Here is a 17,269-nt window from a genome sequence, read left to right as displayed (position 1 = left end):
GAAATAGGTTCCGCCCAAAGGCACCTGAGTAAGACCTTGCAAGCAAGGTAATCCCCTCGGTGTGCGGCTTTTCTCTACAAGTGCAACGTGTATGCGGTCTGTCCTATGCTATCAATATGGGAACTGCTCGTTCATTGCCATACTTTGTAGTGCTTTGCTCGCCAGGTATCAGGTTCGCTGACTCGATCCATGACATGCTTAACGTAGCCGGTATACGCGCAATAGCGCACATACAGCAAAGGAAGTGCGAAGACCGTGGGACCTTGACTCAACCTCAGTTTGTCCACCCACACTTGCGGGGCCGTAATGATTGGCTGGCTCTATATGACTCAGACTTGATGGTCCTCCCTCACCAATTGACGGACCCGCTTCTCGCCTCCAACCTCCGCGCAGACATGCGTACATCACTTCCATTCCTCACCTTCGAATAAGCGCCGCTATAGAATGCTGATATTCCTCGCTCAGACTATGCAGTCCCTACTTACTTAGCGTTCACACGCCTTCCAGAAGGGCCCTGCGACCTCATTTAGTCGGTATCGATGTGTCTCTGCTATATCCGTCACAATGAGGGTTGATGAATGCGCCGCTTTTTCCAGCAGATCCTCGCATACTATTCCCACCGTTTGCGCCTTCGAGTCAGTCGCACATATTCACACCCTCGGCCCAAGCGCATATAAGGGTAGCTCGGAGGCGAGAAGGCGTTCGCTTCCCCTTCCCCCCTCTCCACCCGTCTTGACATTCGTGGCACAGGTCTTTGCCACCGTTGCCTCTCACTCTCACTCTCTGATCCGACTGCTCAAGCCTCATATGTGCGGCTACACCCTTCATCTCACCAACAGCACCAACCGATGTGGCAACTACAACATCGTACTAGGCCACCCCGCTGATCCCACCATCCCGAGAGTCACCAAAGATGGGGTGCGTACTGAGATTTACGGCGGCTTTTTTACCCCACTTTGCCCTCCTGATCAAGTCTCCGCCACAGCCCTACTGCAATATGCCTGAGTGCCGTTACCAGCGCGGTCATTCCAGATCCCCCTACCACGCCGACCCCAGGTTTTCCTGCGACCAGCTCGGCTGCTCAATTGGCCCGTAAGCAGTAAATTCACCTTTTAGAATACCCTCTACCCTCCCGCCTCATACTTCACATTCTACCGCACTCGTTCCCACTGATTGATCTCCCCAGCTTCATCGGCTACCTCAAGACAACGAGCCGCTCCTCGCGCGACTGCGGGCTTCGCCAGTGCGAGACCTGCCGGGGCGGCAGCCAGCAATGCGCAGGATATTCCGCTTATGATGGCGCACTTCGCCAGAATTACGAGACGTATTGCGGGCCACCTTTGGCGCCGCTGGTACTGGCAGACGGTTGCCAGAGTCCGTATGAGCATGAGGGTCGCCTTGGACCCCGACGAAGGGCTCCTCGGCCGCGTCGTGCTCCGCACGATGCTCGCCGCTTCGACTGATTTTTGTTCCTCTTGATGGTCGTTTTTTTTGTTCCCAGTATATCCTGTTCTTCAGGATCCCCTCGCCGTTTTAGAAGAAGCTCCTGCGGACAATATATATGGTGTACTGGTACATACATACAGATATCGCTACATGATCCGGGACTTTCTTGGACGCGCCCTGTGTAATCTACAGAAAAATTCAAGAAATCCCAACCCACAAGATATGCTGCGCTGACAGTTGCGGTGACTCCTCCTTCGCGCAGCCGCCTGTCCCGCATTCTACATCGATTCCCCTCCTCATCCTCTTACATCTTCTCCTTTGCCTTCTCCGACGTCCACCCGTAACCCTGCGTCGGCGACGGCAGCGAGTACTTCGGCAGCTCTGTGTCCGTATCTGAGAACGGCGTGTCCGAGCGGGCTAGCCCAAACAATGACTGCTCCCTGCCCTTCGGCACGCCGCCGTCATCAGCATGCGTCGAGGTGAACCTATTGCTCTGCACCAGCCCGTAATCGTCGTGCACTGCCGGTGCCGGCTTGCGAGGGAGCCGTTTCTCCGACGAGCTTCGGCGTATGTGGCCGGGCATGGAGGTCTGCCGCGCGGGCGTGGGCGATGCTGCGGTAGAGCCTTGTCGAGCACGCTTGGGCACCCTCATTGGTCGCGTGTCATTTGGCGCAGGAGTCGTATAACGAGGCGCGTATCCCAGTATGGGGGTCGTATAGTCTTTGGGAGGTGGCGCATACGGCACTGAGGGAAGGTACTTCGACGGGTCGGACGCGGGAAGGTTCTTCGAGAGATCCGAGGAGGAGCTCGGCGTGGGCGATTTGGGGACGCAAGACTGCGAACCGTCGAAGGCATAGAGCTTTTCTGAGAGCGTCCGCCTTAGCTGTGGGTGGCGGGCAAAGGGGACAGCGGAGAGGGAAGCACGTCGGGCTGGCCGGATTATGAGTTAGGGTGTAGAGGACTAAAGGGAATATAGCTAAACCCACCCTCTCTACGCTCCTTCCGACGTAGACAGAGCAAGAAGGCGATGATGGCGCATAAGACAATGATGGCCGCACCGAGGATGCCGCCTACGATCCGAGCAGCTGCATCGCTGTTGCTTCCTGACTCGATGGCGCCAGCGGCTACCGCGCAATCCGACGAGCTTGAGGGAGCGCTGCTGTCCGTAGCGCTTGGGGCGTACTCGATGTGATCGAGGGCGAACCCCTCATGGGCCTGGATGAATAGCGTATGTCGGCCTGGCGAGAGAGAAGTAGCTTGGTATATGTATGGTTCCGTGCTTGACGGGGAAGAAGGATTTCCATCGTCCACACTGAACAACGTCCTTGACATACGCGGAGACGTCGAGTTCTGCCATCCAGAGACTTGGACAGCGGTACCTGCAAATCAAATAAATCGCATACCGAAGTGAGGATACAAGACATTGTGAGCCTACCATTGAAGGTGAAGACGGCGAGGGCTGGTCGGTCCATGGACGACCTAACAATGCAGTGCAGGCTCGCCGCCGCTTCATCAGCACCATCCATTCTGGAGCAACCGCTTGTCGTCCAGCCACTGCTGTAGAGGATCCAGCCGTCATTGTTGTCGATCGTCATTACGCTCATGGCCGACAGGGCAGATGCTGAAGAGGTGGAGGTGTCGCTGGTGAGGAGGGCGGACGTCGAGCGCCAGCACATCATCTGTACTTATATGTAGCGCGAGCCTAGCGCCGAACTGAGTTCATCTCGCGGAAGATCATCACCTTGATGATGAGCGCGGAAAGGCACTGCTGCCATCGCGGGACGCGGTAGGATGGAAGCAAGATAGCCGCGCAGAGGCCGGGAATCTGACGCTGGCGCATAGAGCGGACATCTGGACTGACGGGCTATTGATGCAGCAGGGAAAGAGGGAGGTCTTGACGCAGAGAAGCTGTGATGACTTGATTCTGAACGAACGTATAGGTAGGCCCTGTCATTGACACGGAGAGGGCAGGAGTTGCTGATGCTGGGAGGATAGTAGAGGCTGAGGCAATGAGCGACGAGCACGCATCAAGCTTTGGTTGATGCGAAGTCCGATCGCGATAGCGAGTATTCAGCTTGTGTTCGTCAACCGGAAGGAGCAGACAAGTGAGAGGGGCGGAAACGCATGATGACTGAAGGTGAGCTCGTATCTGCCCTCGAGCTCATTCACCAGGTGGTCGGTTGGTCGGAAAAGTGGAAGACGATCAGATGGTCATTGTTCCGAAAAGGTCAACTGAGATTGAATACCATTGCACGCGCACACAAGTGGATGCTCGTCGACCTCAAATGTCAAAGACGTTCACAGTGAGAAAAGATATGTTGGTCGTGACCGTCATGGCGGAAGAAAGAGACAGAAAACATGTCCATTTCGTATCACATGCACAGTCGGCTCAATTAGCACCGGGCACCGAGCGTTGACCGGCAACTGCACGACGTAGCCGGAGCGCTCTGCGCCCCAAAGGCGTTCACCGGACGCCCCACCTTGCGTTATACCACCATGTCTACGCAGGTGAAGACCATGAAGCCCGTCCAGCTTACGCCGTTCGCTTCCGCGCTCGCAGGCGCTCTCGGTGCATGCTTCAGTACTGCGTGAGTGGTTCTTGGGGAGCCGCAGTCCCAAAGGATCTGACGAGCAATGCAGCGTCGTATACCCCCTAGATGTGTATGTATTCCACAAACGAAGGAAGCAAGCGGCAGGCTCACACGTCCCAGGGCGAAGACGCGCATCCAGGCATTACCGTCTGACGGCCCGAAGACGAAGGCGGACGTCTCCATGCTCCGCGTTCTGCTCAGGGTATACAAGCGCGAGGGGATCATGGGCTGGTACCGTGGCTTCGCAGCGACGATGCTCAATACCTTCTCCATGCGTGCGTCAATCCAAGCATCCAGCTTAGCCCACTAATCAAAGTTCCCCCACCCAGAATACGCCTACTTTTTCTTCTACGCCTTCGTCCGGAGCTCCTACATCGCTCGCCTCCGCCGCAACGCACCCAAAGGCTCCGCCCTCCCCCCGCTCTCCACCGCTGCCGAGCTGCTGTTGGGTGCCATCGCCGGCGCGCTCGCCCAGATCTTCACCATCCCCGTCTCTGTCATCGCCACCCGCCAACAGGTCGGCCGCCCCGACCGCGCGCGCTCCGGCGCCTCCACCCCCCGCACCACCATTGACCCCGCCACCGGGCTCGCCACCGGCCCCGACGAGGACTCCTTCCTCTCCGTCGCGCGCGAGATCATCGAGGAGGAGGGCTACGCGGGCCTCTGGCTCGGGCTGCGGCCCGGGCTCGTGCTGACTGTGAACCCGGCGATCACGTACGGGATGTACGAGCGCGTGAAGAGCCTGCTGCTGCTCGCGAAGGAGAAGGCGGGGAACGGCGTGTCGCGGAGCATGACGCCCGCGCAGACGTTTGCGGTCGGCGCGCTGAGCAAGACGCTGGCGACGGTCGTGACGTATCCGTATATCATGGCGAAGGTGAGGATACAGGCGCGCAGTGCGGACGCGGAGGCGGCGGCGGAGCAGCACAGGGAGGCGCCGAGGCCGCACGAGCAGCATCACAAGGACCATTCGAGGCACGTAGGGGCGCTCGATGTCCTTAAGCGGGTGTACAAGAGGGAGGGCGTGGCTGGGTGGTATCAGGTGCGGTGTACTTGTTCTACTTTTCACAGTTGGCTGACCAGGCGCAGGGCATGCAATCACAAATCACGAAGGCGGTCTTGTCCCAAGCGTTGCTGTTCCTGACGAAGGAGCAGTTTGAACGCTGGGCTCTGGCTATCATTCTCTTAATCTCAAGATTCTTCAGATGATCTCAGGATTTGGGTAGTAGTTTGGCTGCAATGTAATGACGCATGAATTCATCTCGAGGTGAAGAACTGGACGAAGTGCTGGCTTCCCGAGCAAGCATAACAGCAGTGCTCTTCTCGTAGTGGGATCACAGTCACTGGAGTGAACTCATCTACAGTATTCCATTGTTCCAATGGTCCTTTCCACACTGGACTCCAACAGAGAGGAGTTGCCGAAAGTCGAACTTCGGCACATGACGAAGCCAGTGGCACCGGCCCGGCGTGCATCGCGCGTCGCGCGCTTGTCGTCCACCACCGCGATGGCCACGGTTCCCTCGACGCCCACCCACAACCGCCTCTCCAGCTCCCACCTCTCTCATGCATCCCCCCACTACACGACGACTAGGAGACACTCCCTCTACGGCGTCGAGGATCGCATCATCATCGACCCCGGCTCGCGCATCTGGAAGGTCGGCTTCAGCGGCGAGGGCCGCCCGCGCGACGTCGTCTACGGCAGCGGCTCGGCGGATTTGGAGCTGTACAACCTTCAACGAGCGTCAGATCCGGCGGAGCGCGCGGAGGAGGAGCGGTTGCTGGAAGTACGGCTGGAGAGCAGGTTACGATCGGTCTTTCATAAGTGAGTGGGGTATGACTGGTTCATAGAGGATGGGGAAGGAAACTGATGAGGCTGGCAGGTCGCTGCTGACGGACCCGAAGGCGAGGAAGGTGATATTAATTGAGCATCCGTTGCTGCCGCTGTATATCAAGGAGATGCTGGCGCGAATATTGTTTGAGAACCTGCAGGTGCGCGCGTCTAACACAATGAGGCCGAATTGCATCTCACCCTAGTATCAGGTTCCATCCGTGTCCTTCGCGTCCAGTCACTTGCTATCCCTCTTCACTGTAGGCCGCATCACGGGCCTCGTCCTCGACTGTGGACATCTCGAAAGTGTCGCCCTACCCGTACGTGCGCCACACCCTCCTCCCCTCCTCCCTTGCCTCTAACCTTGTCCCTCCGCCAGATCTTCGCCTCTCGCCCCCTCTACCCACAACTGCGCACAACCCCCCTCGCCGGCTCCCGCCTCACCACCCACCTCCGCAACCTCATCCTCCTCTTCGGCACATACCTCCCCCCGCCGACCTCCCTCTCCTCTGCCGTCAACGTGCCGGCGGCAAACCGCGCCGTCCGCGTCCCCGAAGACATCCTCACCACCGCCGTCGTCGAGGACATCAAGGCCCGCTGCTGCTTCGTCGGCTCCAGCATGGCCGCGCACGCCGCCGACCTCCGCGACCCCACGCCCGCCTCATCAGAAGCGGACGAGCCGAGCTTCCACAGGAGCGACTCCGGGTTTTCGAGGGAATCAGGGTTCTCCCGGGAGAGCGGGATGCAGAGCGAGAGCGACTTTTCGCACCTGTCGAGTACGAAGGAGAGCGAGGATTTCTCGGTGGTCAGCTTGCCGAGGACGGGCGGTGAGGGAAGGGACGGGGGTGGGGGAAATGGGGGAAATAATCTCCAGCAGCTGGCGGCGCTGTACACACGGCATTCGAGTGCGACAGATATACGACTGCCGGTGACCCCGCCCGCGTCGCAGAATACGGGCACGGGGATGGGACTGCTGGTCGTGCCGGGCTGGGTGCGCGAGCGTGCGGCGGAAGTTCTGTTTGAAGGTGGTGATGTAGATGAGAGCAGTGTGGCGGAGGTGATACTGGATGCACTACTCATGGTGCGCATCTCTCCTCGCAAACTAATGGCGTCCAGTCTGACTCAACCACACCTCAGGTCCCCATTGACCTTCGCAAGACCCTCATCTCCTCCATCCTCATTACAGGCGGCACCGCCATGCTCCCCGGCTTCATCCCTCGCCTGCACTCGGAACTCCTCCGCGCCATGGCCCCGCCCCTCGTCTCGCACGACCGTCCGCGGCGAGGAAAGGGCAAGGCGCCCCCACCGCCTCCATATGACCCTTATGGCGTCCTCAGACCGCTCATACCTCATGTAGCGATCCTGAATAACCCATCTCCGCCGCGGGATGGAAACAGGAATGCGGGGCGAGCACCGGCTTTCACGCCAGCAACGATGGCATGGGTCGGGGGATCATTGGCTGGGTGAGTACTCTCACTGCTGGTTGAATTCAGTGGAGTGGACAGTACTGATGGTTTGCGTTAGCTCCCTTAAGACTGGCGGATCCGAAGTCGCTCGGGAGAAATGGGACGAGAATCAGGACGCCATGCAGATCTCGTCTCCTGGCCCGAACGCTGGCAACAACAGGCCAAAAGGCTCCCCTGGGAGGACGTTGCTCCCGGATTGGACTACTAGTCCACTTCCCATGGGCGCACCGCCTGTGGTGAATATTGCGGCGAACCGGCCTCAGCCGCCAGCGGAGGCGCAGCCGGCGAGCATGCAGGTGGGGGCGTGAGTGGCGGGGGCGTGAGTGCTAGGATTAGGGTAGGTGCTTATTATACGTTCGATTATTGTGCGTGTCTCTGTACGCAGAGATAACGCGTTTACTGGATGGAGCATGCCCACATCGCGCATCCCAACCTGGAAGGTTTTATGGCCAGCGCACGTGTATCCGCGTTTGGTCCCGAGTACGTCACCTGCGTCGATCTTCCCAGCGCCCATTGGCTGCTTGGCGCTCTTCCTGTTGCCTGGATGCTATATCCGCGCACGTCCGAGCTGCATTGCAGGCATCTTGCATTCTTCCCTGCTCGCGAAGCCATCTTTGGGCCGGCCAGTGTGCGATAATGGAATTCTTCCATGAACTCCCCACGATTTCGCGGGCGCTATTCCCCAACATCTCGTCTGCTTCTCCCATTGTGCAAGACCCCATGGCGGCGTCTTGGTGAATTATCTTCTGCGCGGACCACGAAAAACCCACGCCTCGTCTTCGGCAACCATCGATCCATGCGGCGGCCTCGCCTGCGCCTCGGCTCTGCCCGCGCGCGATGCGAGACACGCTGGGGAGGACGTCATGGGGCTCGTGGCCAAGGTCTTATAAGGTCCTCCTCGCGTCCGCCTCCGTCCGCAGGCGCCCACGCCGTTTGCACCTTCCTACCGCCGCTCACGCCAGCTGCCCCGCAGCGGTCGTTCCATCTTCCAGCGGCTCCCTATCACTATCGACACCTGAACCCCTTTGTACCCGTCCGCCCCTTTTCTAACTCGCCACCACGATGCCCGGGTTCCTCAGCAAGTTGAAGGCTAAGCTCAGCCGCAAGGGCAAGAAGGGAAAGAAGGAGGAGGCCGCGCCCGCCGCCGAGCCGGAGGTGGCTGCAGCTGCAGCAACCTCGGAGGACCAGCAGGTCTCCATTCAGCCGCACCCTGCTGTACGTGTATACCCTCAGCTGACTCGTTGATTCCTGACACCCCATGCAGAAGTCCAACGACCCCGCCGACCTGAACCCGCCCCAGCCGGGCGGCGGCATGCGCCACGATGGCGGCATGGAAGCGCACCACGCGCGCGACCCGCACGTCCCTGCGCCCGAGGTCTTGAGCAGCCTTCCCGAGCCTGCGGTGCGTACATATGTCTACCTCCCTTTGGACTCAATAAGCTGATTAGACCCCTACAGACCCACGAGGAGCTCCAGGCGCGCCAGGCCGAGCTAAACAAGTAGGCTCCTGGACTAGCAGTCACCTAAGCGCTTCACCCACTACCCACGCGCTTCCCTCACCCCTTCCACGCATTACCCTTCCGTACCCTTCACGCCTCATCCTTCCGCACCTCCCATCCCTCTCACCTGCTTCTTCGGATGTACTACTATTATTCCTTCACGATCACGCCCTTCACGTTCCACGCTGTACATATTCTAGTACTCGTCTTAATCCGGGACCAGTGCCCTTTACGATGGATCTTGTTTGTTGCCCTTCGTCTTGTCGCTGGTCCTCGCTCCCTTCGAAAGAACCCTTCCACTCGTTTTCATTGGTGTGGGATCAACATGGACGACTACGCGTCCCAACATTTGAAGTATGCGTCCTTCGGGAGGAGGTGAGTGTCGGCTCATGGGGTTGAGAAGGACAATCATATGTTCATCTTCGATGCATGGGTTGACGTTATGCCTTCGGACCTGCCGACCGATGCGCAGAAGGTACCCTGCGAGTCGCCACCGCCTTCCGCGAGGCTAGGCATCGAACGTCATCTTCCTCTGAGTAAGATATCGAACGACTCTATCGAGGAACGCGTCACTTCGCCGACTTGTAGAAATTCGTCACGTGCCGGCTTTCTAAACCACGGTGACGGTGGCGAAATTGTGGCACTGTCGCGTATCTCGGTTGTAGGGCGACGAATCCCGGTAGAAGTCCTTGCTGATTGACCATATACACGTGCGGTCTTATTCTAATCAGCAGATGCTCGAACTCAAGGGCCTGCGGATTTGTGGGTGCCGACTGGATGGGGATTCGTCAGGGGAAGGATTACCTTATATATCGTGAGCGAACACGTGATGATTAGCGCCCAGATGTATAAGAGGCCGCCAGCTCGACGCGCCCTGCATCTTATCCTTAACTCTCACCTCAGCTTTTAGAACTCACCCAGAATGCCATCGATCAAGGTCGGCGACAAGCTCCCCGAGGGCAAGTTCACCTACGTGCCCTACAGCCCCGAGCTCGAGGATGGGGTGCGTCGCGTCGTCCATCGCTGATGATGAGCTGTGAGCTGACGATGGGTCTCTCGCCCGTACAGCTCGCCTGCGGCGTCCCGGTCCCCTACTCGACCGAGGAGTGGAAGGGGAAGAAGGTCGTGCTCTTCTCCGTCCCGGGCGCGTTCACGGTATGTCGCAAGCCGCTCGCCATCCAAGATCCCACCGGCTCATCCTTGCCCTTCCCCCTTCTTCCGTGCTCTAGCCCACCTGCCACGTCAACCACCTCCCACCCTATCTGAAGAAGTACGACGAGTTCAAGGCGAAGGGTGTCGGTGCGTGCGATTATCGAAACTGCTATGGCGCCATCTGACCCACGATGCCACCGCAGATATCATCGCTGTCGTGGCTGCGAACGACCCCTTCGTGATGAGCGGCTGGGCGCGCGTTGAGGGCCTCAAGGACAAGGTGAATTGGCTTGTGTGATGTTGACGACTTCAGTCTTACCGTGCTTCTAGATTCTTGCCCTCTCCGATGCCAACGCGGCCTGGGCCAGCCAGCTCGGCCTCTCTGTCGACTTGGTACGTCTTCCCATTGAGATATCCTATCATTGCTTTCCCACTTACATGTAACTCCCAGTCCTCCAAGGGCTTTGGCATCCGCACTGGCCGCTGGGCTGCCATCATCGACGACCTCACTGTCAAGTACATTGAGGTACGCTTTGCGGTCAAACCTGGCGTCTTCACAGCGTTGACACGACTTTACAGGCCGAGCCCAACCCGGGCGAGCTCAGCGTCTCTAGCGCCGATGCTGTCCTCTCGAAGCTCTAGGCGACCTTCGTGTGACCGTCAAGCCTGCTATAGCTATGTAAACTAGATAGAAACCCAATGTACATTTATGGTGAATGAACTTGGAGAGCTAGCTTCTTTATCGTCCCAGGATTGGTTGGTGATTGGACGGAAGTTTACCATTCTGGTCTCGTGCGCCACGTTTGGGGATGGTAGCTGGCGCCGTCGTCCATCATTGACGCAATCGGAGACTACGTCCATCCATTGTATATGCAGGGGCTTGCATTCAAATGTGACTCATGTATATCGTACATACTGCATGTGCTAGGTCCACGTATAGAGCGAAAATATGTCATCAACGATGCCTACTATTAGACATTAGACATGATAGGACAAGAAAAAAAACGCACGGTGCACGCAGCAATATGACAGACTTTGAAGCGAAGTTATAAGACAGGGGAAAAATCAAACTCAAGGCATATGGATCTGACAGGACGGCTGATAGACTAGGGGTACTTCATATAGTCAGGCTGCGCCTGAGAGCGAACCCAATCTTGAAGGCGTTGCCGAGAAAAATCTTCTGAATGGCCACGGCAATGCCTGGGAATGCATGGCTCGGGCCATGGTTGTGCAAATGCCTCCCCCTTGTAGCGGTGCCAATGTAGCCAGCCACCATTGCACTCCTCGCACCCCACCAGGTCGCAGACGTCGGCGTCGTTCTTTGCAGGTGTGCATGTTGAAACGAAGGAACCGATATAGCTAGAAAAAACGTGTTTGAGCACTCCAGCATGCTATCGTATGGAGGGCGCTTACGGTCCCGTCTCGCAACCCAGCTCATAACAGCCCTTCCCGTTATGAATGACCTTGATTTCGTGGTCTGGCTGGTATTGGCAAAGAGGATTATTGCAGGGAATCTGTGGCTGGGAGTAAGCGAGCATCCTGTGGCCACGCCAGCCAAAATAGCTTTTCCAAAACGATATACAGGAAACGTTACGCACAAAATTGGCATCGGGCGTCTCGTCGTTGGCGGCTACTGCCGGTTCCATCCCAGCCGTATCGGCAGCGATAACGACTCTGTGGTTTCCACAGGTGTTCGTTGTATTCGTGGTCAAGGCGGTGAAGCGACACATCGCAGCTGTGGCAAGCGTCAGCGATCGTCTGTTAATGGACATGGGAGAAATACTTACGAGTAATGACTTGACTGGTGCAAAGTTTGAAGGTGAGGCGCGCAGGAGACAAAGCAGTGGCGTGATAGAGATGGTGTTGTGCCACGAAGGAGACGAGACTTGTAGTAAAAGGTGAAGTGGTCCTCGCCTTAAGTACACGACAGTGCGTGGCATTGTGGCACCAATGGCAGGACCGAATCATTGTTCCGAGGGTTCGTACGTATTTCGGTTCGGGAGGCGCCTCATGATAGAGAATGGAAGGTCAGGACAACGGTCCTGCCGTAGTGCCGGGAAGCGCATTTGCTGAGTGTGAGCAGCCGTCGAACTCGGTGAGACAGAGTGTAAAGCGTACGCAGTTATATGACCAAGTAGACAACCTTCACGCACCGTCAATGAGACCGCAGGGTGCCATGATCCAGTCATTTGCAATCTCAGGGAAAACGCACTTATGAACATGGGTCACGGGGCCAGACGACCGTAGAGGAGTATGATGCACGGAAGCAGGCATTTCAACCAGAGAAGGTGACGAAGACTCTCAAAGAGCGGTCAGCGCATCGAAGAACCGCGGTAGAGCCACGAAGCCAGCTCCAGGTGAGCGAACACCCGTCTGGGAAAAATGTGTCTATTGCAGTGTACCTTTTTCTTTCTCTCCTTTCTCTAGAGTCAAGAATTCGCCACACAATTCGAAGAGAGAGGAGAGAAGCCGATACAAGGTTCCCCTTGCCCATGGTGGCGCAGATCAGGAGTGACGGGCGTCACAGCGTGTGACTAAACCCACGCAGACCCATAATCCCCCATAGTCCTCCTGTCCTCCTGAAATTAGCATACATTGCATTGTGTGTGAGCGCCATAGTTTGCCCAATGGCTTCCACGTCAAGCTATAGCGTTCCGACCCGTTTCGATGATTGATTTTATAATGCAGCTCCGAATCCCGAAGTCCAGTCCATACGAAAAGTCCCAGTGGTACCACTAGTACTGCGATTCATCGGCCAAGCTCATGACCTCGGCCGTTGGCACAGCCCATTGCTTCAGTAGGGCAAGGCTGACTGCTTCAACCCAGCTCGCACGTCGTCGAACACGCTGAGGTCCGCCCCACCAAACCACTCGACCACCGCACGCGCCATCTTCCTCGTCTGCTGCTGCACCTGCGGTAGGCTAGCCCCAAAGTCAACGTCCCCGACCCCTTGTGTGGCTCCCCCATGAGCGATGCTCGTCCCGCCCGTGCGAGAAAGAGATCCGTCGCCCAGGACCGTGTCCTCCTTCCTGCGACTGATCACCCTCTCCAACGCCCGCTTCAACGCCTTCGATGGGGCTCCTCTCTGATACGCCTCCTCGACCGCACCCGCCCAATCTCCCTGCTCGTACGCTGCGCGCGCCAGCTCGACGCCCGTCCCTTCCTCGTCCAGAAGCAGTCGCAAACCATGCTCCTCGATGAAGAGCGGTCTCGATACTGTGGTACGCGCCCTGAGTTTAGCACCTATATCCTTGTAGTAAAGACCATCGCCACTCACCATACACAAAGGGCGTGCACGCATCGATGCACTCCGACACCGTCCCATACCCCAACTTTCCCAGCAAGCAGTCCGCCACCGCGGTCAAATCCGGCATGTACACATCCTTCGGCGCGATGAAGAAGTCCTCGGGCATGTGCTCGTCCTTGTCCTCCTTCGCCCACTGCTCCTTGGACACGCCGCAAATGATCGCGATCCGGGAGTCGTCGGGTAGTAGGCGAGGTTCGTCGGCGAGTTCGCCGTCCGCTGAGCCAGATGGTAGGTCGGAGTCGCCATTGAGAACGGGCGTTGGCGGTATAGCGAAGGCGTTGAACGTCGGTGTTGTCTCGGTCTGAGATCTAGATTGCGTCGGTGTCAAGAGGGCGTCAAAAGTAGGCATTTGGGCGTTCGTAACCGGCGACGAGAAAGGCGTTGGCGCGGGCGATGGTTTCGTCACCGGAGCCGGTGCGCCTGGGACCCACAAATGCTTCGGCGTGGCGATCCTCGACAGGAGCGGTCGCCCTTGCGAAAACGCCGAGCTCGACAGCAGATGCGCCAGGTTCTCCTTATTGTTCCCGAGGGTCGTAAGCGAAGACATGCCAGCGTGGAACGAAGGGCTTGGGGTGTGGGATCGACTGCTTGGTCGACTGTTGCTGTTTCTCTTCGGGCAGCGTATAACTTGGCCGCCGAAGGAGACAATGAGGATCTTGCGGTCGTGGAGGTTCTCCGGTATACCGATGGACGAGAGGAATCGGGCGCGGCCCGAGGGCATGTACACCGCAGCCGTGCTTGATGGTCGCACAAGGAGGGGAGCTGGGACGACGGCTCGCGGTCGTCCGCTTGCGGTTGCGGGAGGGTGTAGCTCTTGAGGTGCGCCGGATCGAAGAGCGAGCAGGTGTTGGATAACATCAGGCAGCAGCGTGTTCGTACTTGGATTCACCCAGTCAGGTGCAGGAAGTGCAGGCCGAGAGCTGAACGAGGGTATCGGGATGCATCCAGGCAGGCAGAGCAAGAGGTCGGCGCAGCGGTAGCCGGAGATGATCTCGTTGACGAGCGGCTCGAGCTCGGCTTGTGGGATGGGGCTGTCTTCGTAGGCTTCGGAGGGTTTCTCGTCTAGATGAAGGTGATCGGAGGTACTGCCTTCCAGCAATGGCGTGCCAAGGTAGCTATAGACGGAATCGAAGGTGAAATTCGTGGTGAGGATGGAGGGTAAGCCAGCTTCCTTCGCTGCAAGACTGATGGTGGGTTTGATGAGCTTGGGTGTGAAGTGATGCCTGAGTAAACGCACCATCCGAGAAATGCAGCGTCACTGAGCACGCCCTGGGCTCCGATCTCTCGTAGCCAGCCGGCTTCCGCGGTAAGCAGGACATCCTTTCTATGCAAGAACGCCTTGAGAACCTCTACGCTCTTGCGCCGATCGACCTGATATCTAGTGACCTCGCCAGCGCCTGAGTACGATGAGCTGGAGTACCACGCACGCTAGAGGCTGTACAATGACAGTATCTATCTCCGCATAACGATACTTCGCGCCGAGACTTACGCTGTCCGCGAAGACGTGTTGTGGCGCGGAGGAGACCAGGTAGACTGTTGGTCTGACCTCTTCGGGGAGTTGAAGCAGGTGTGTAGTGAGTGCAGATACGCGTGTTGCATGACCATATCCTATGCGGGGTTGCATATTCAGCATACTTTGGCGATAGGCGAGGCAGCAAGGGCTGACCGTGTCCTGAGCAATAGTACACCAGAGTCGGTCCCGCCATTGACCACTGCTCCTCCTTCGCAGTGAGCTTCGGTCAAGAGGAATCTTCGACTTGGAATAAAGACTTTCAACAATACAGGTCGTGGTACAGAAGAGAAACGGCGAGGCGGCCATCGAAGTCGAGCTCATGTCAGACAGAGTCCGAGTTGCCGGTCAATGTCATTGATCCCCGAAAGGAAGGACTTCTTGTTTCGCCGGTCACGAGCTCCCACGCCGGTGGACCCACAACTCCACAAAAGTCCCCCAAAAATGCCGGGAGACACAATCCGAGTATATTACCCACAGCCCAGATGTACAACGTAACGGAGCACGTATACACATCTACCCAACAGAACCCTGGTCATGATACAGTACGCACAGACATCAATCCTCCTACCACCCTCCGCCCTTCGACTTATCCGTGGACTTCGTGTCTACGGGCTCCTCACTGTCGTGATGCGTGACCGTCTCAAGGCGGATGGCCACGTCGATCGTGTTCATACCGACGCCTGGGCGAGCACCGGAGTTCCATGTTCGCCGGGGTCCGGACGTGTCGCCGCTCGTGGGCCCGCCGCTGCTAGTGTTCCCGTGCGCAACGCCCTCGGAGACGCGTATTATGATGTATGAGAACTAGAGAATTGATTAGAGCAAGCCATTGAAATCATGCAGCAGCGTACCACGATGCCAATAACCGGCGCCTCCATGTCGACGCAGATGTATGACACCAACGAACCAACGCCGAGCAGGATGATGTGCACGACCAGCAAGATGGAGTAGAATCCCGCAGACTCGAGAATGATACCGACAAGATTGCTGACGGTGTCATTCCCGTCAGTGAGGTGCTCGACGCCCCGCCGGACGTGCCAGATGCGGTACGCAATGAGCACTTCAGGGCGCCTCATCAGCGAACAACGTGGAATTCGTTCGACAAGGAGACTCACAAGAGGCAGCCAGATTAGTATACAGTGTGAAGGCAATGAACGCAATGTTAGCTGGCGTAAGCAATCCTTCGAACACCGACGCGCCGGGTCCATAGGTACGCAGCGTATACAGCAGCCATACCCCGGTTGCTGCGAGTATACTCTCAGTACTATTCTGTTCTTGTTAAGGTGTGGGGACTTACCGGCATTGCCAATCCAGCCAAGTACCAATGGAGTGACAACATGATAATTCGCTCGCCATACGACGTGAACCCGATAGATCTGGTCGTCGTTTTAGCACATACGCAGCCGACGCAGGGTTCAGATGAACTGACAATGAACGCATCCGAGACCAATATGCACAAGAACCAGGCGATGTTCGCTATCATGGACTGCGCCGAGTTCAAGGAGCCCGTGTCGATGCTGCCATCCGGTTGTTGGTGAAATCGCAATCCTATGAGACAGCGTACAAGGGTCGTTATACAGCGCTGATATTTAGGTCAGTCAGCCTATTGCCCTCGGCCCGAGAACACTGCCCACACACCAAGTTAACCAAGACGAACAGCACCACATGCGTCGCGACTAAATACTTGTGTACCCGCCGGTGCTTGCGCTTCATCCACAGCATTCGCGTACACTCGTACGCCACAGCAACGTAGAAGCCTAATCATCGCACTCGTCAGCGCTTCGAAGAAGCCTCGATCAGCGAGTGCCCGCACCATAGAGTAGCGTCGATAGCATCGCGCCCAGAAAAACCGAGTCGACCTCCCGGAGTCCCGCCGCCATGTTGATGATCGGGCCTGCGGCTGGCTACCTCCTGAGCAACGAGCGGACTGGCGACGCAGTCGCGTCGGGGGAGGGAGCGGCGGAAGGGAAGATGTTGAGGGGAGGAGGGGAAAAGGGTACGGGACGAGGAGGACGCCGGCGAAAACCCGCAGTGCATCGCCATCGAGCCCTTATATCTCATGAGGCCGTACCAAGGCGCTGGTGGCGGCGTAACGATCTGCGATCGCCCAACAGGTCCCGCGCCTTGCCAAAAGGGGCGGTGGGTGCATTCGGGCTTCTAATCCCTCGGGCCGACAGCTAAACTTTGAAATGAGATCGGCGGGTAAGAGATTGAGGACAGGGCTCCCGCACCTGTACAGGGTGGAGGCGCACGACGACGGAGGGAGAGGGGGCAAGGCACCCTCGACCTCATGGGAAGATGCGAGCATGAGAAAGGTTGAAAGAAGAGGCGACTCGTATGCGGATTTCCATCTCGGTCAACAATGCACCGCTCCCACGGAAAGACATGCATTGCTCCCACGGAAAGCCTAGCCCGCACGATCAAGATCAGAACCCCCACTATATTTGATGCAGCCCACTTGAGTCTGATGTTG

General features: G+C 57.6%; 7 protein-coding genes across 7 annotated transcripts; 4 read left to right on the top strand and 3 right to left on the bottom strand.

Annotated features, from left to right (window-relative positions):
* Positions 1 to 807: 807 nt before the first annotated feature.
* On the top strand, positions 808 to 1,291 carry SCHCODRAFT_02579783 (uncharacterized protein; the record flags this gene model as incomplete). Its single annotated transcript, XM_050343901.1, has 2 exons — positions 808 to 918; positions 974 to 1,291. The coding sequence occupies 2 exons, from the start codon at positions 808 to 810 to the stop codon at positions 1,094 to 1,096; spliced, it is 234 nt and encodes a 77-aa protein (XP_050200236.1). The 3' UTR covers positions 1,097 to 1,291.
* Positions 1,292 to 1,750: 459 nt separating this feature from the next.
* SCHCODRAFT_02668284 (uncharacterized protein) lies at positions 1,751 to 3,125 on the bottom strand (the record flags this gene model as incomplete). Its single annotated transcript, XM_003031968.2, has 3 exons — positions 1,751 to 2,376; positions 2,433 to 2,825; positions 2,882 to 3,125. The coding sequence occupies 3 exons, from the start codon at positions 3,123 to 3,125 to the stop codon at positions 1,751 to 1,753; spliced, it is 1,263 nt and encodes a 420-aa protein (XP_003032014.1).
* Positions 3,126 to 3,836: 711 nt separating this feature from the next.
* SCHCODRAFT_02627417 (mitochondrial carrier) lies at positions 3,837 to 5,314 on the top strand. The gene is made up of 5 exons (XM_050345407.1): positions 3,837 to 4,034; positions 4,087 to 4,107; positions 4,158 to 4,312; positions 4,367 to 5,076; positions 5,124 to 5,314. Exons 1-5 carry the CDS (start codon positions 3,943 to 3,945, stop codon positions 5,241 to 5,243), a joined length of 1,098 nt encoding a protein of 365 aa, XP_050200235.1. The 5' UTR covers positions 3,837 to 3,942; the 3' UTR covers positions 5,244 to 5,314.
* Positions 5,315 to 5,539: 225 nt separating this feature from the next.
* Positions 5,540 to 8,831, top strand: SCHCODRAFT_02701738 (actin-like ATPase domain-containing protein; the record flags this gene model as incomplete). Its single annotated transcript, XM_003031539.2, has 9 exons — positions 5,540 to 5,856; positions 5,915 to 6,023; positions 6,075 to 6,182; positions 6,242 to 6,943; positions 7,000 to 7,325; positions 7,387 to 7,632; positions 8,408 to 8,543; positions 8,593 to 8,730; positions 8,787 to 8,831. The coding sequence occupies 9 exons, from the start codon at positions 5,540 to 5,542 to the stop codon at positions 8,829 to 8,831; spliced, it is 2,127 nt and encodes a 708-aa protein (XP_003031585.2).
* An 822-nt stretch (positions 8,832 to 9,653) lies between these two features.
* SCHCODRAFT_02627407 (Redoxin) lies at positions 9,654 to 10,940 on the top strand. Its single transcript, XM_003031541.2, has 7 exons — positions 9,654 to 9,830; positions 9,896 to 9,982; positions 10,057 to 10,126; positions 10,183 to 10,259; positions 10,310 to 10,372; positions 10,431 to 10,505; positions 10,559 to 10,940. Exons 1-7 carry the CDS (start codon positions 9,750 to 9,752, stop codon positions 10,619 to 10,621), a joined length of 516 nt encoding a protein of 171 aa, XP_003031587.1. The 5' UTR covers positions 9,654 to 9,749; the 3' UTR covers positions 10,622 to 10,940.
* A 34-nt stretch (positions 10,941 to 10,974) lies between these two features.
* SCHCODRAFT_02543314 (uncharacterized protein) lies at positions 10,975 to 12,104 on the bottom strand. Its single transcript, XM_003031969.3, has 4 exons — positions 11,767 to 12,104; positions 11,578 to 11,714; positions 11,393 to 11,493; positions 10,975 to 11,338 (listed from the first exon to the last, which is right to left on the bottom strand). The coding sequence occupies exons 1-4, from the start codon at positions 11,945 to 11,947 to the stop codon at positions 11,086 to 11,088; spliced, it is 672 nt and encodes a 223-aa protein (XP_003032015.2). The 5' UTR covers positions 11,948 to 12,104; the 3' UTR covers positions 10,975 to 11,085.
* Positions 12,105 to 12,773: 669 nt separating this feature from the next.
* Positions 12,774 to 16,631, bottom strand: SCHCODRAFT_02668278 (uncharacterized protein; the record flags this gene model as incomplete). Its single annotated transcript, XM_003031970.2, has 11 exons — positions 12,774 to 13,195; positions 13,257 to 14,470; positions 14,524 to 14,714; positions 14,776 to 14,894; positions 15,420 to 15,600; positions 15,648 to 15,856; positions 15,912 to 16,040; positions 16,094 to 16,172; positions 16,226 to 16,378; positions 16,435 to 16,553; positions 16,610 to 16,631. The coding sequence occupies 11 exons, from the start codon at positions 16,629 to 16,631 to the stop codon at positions 12,774 to 12,776; spliced, it is 2,838 nt and encodes a 945-aa protein (XP_003032016.1).
* Positions 16,632 to 17,269: the final 638 nt, after the last annotated feature.

The sequence above is a fragment of the Schizophyllum commune genome, assembly GCF_000143185.2.
Source record: "Schizophyllum commune H4-8 unplaced genomic scaffold SCHCOscaffold_6, whole genome shotgun sequence".
In the NCBI taxonomy this organism is placed as follows: domain Eukaryota; kingdom Fungi; phylum Basidiomycota; class Agaricomycetes; order Agaricales; family Schizophyllaceae; genus Schizophyllum; species Schizophyllum commune.
This window is presented reverse-complemented; position numbering and strand designations above follow the sequence as displayed.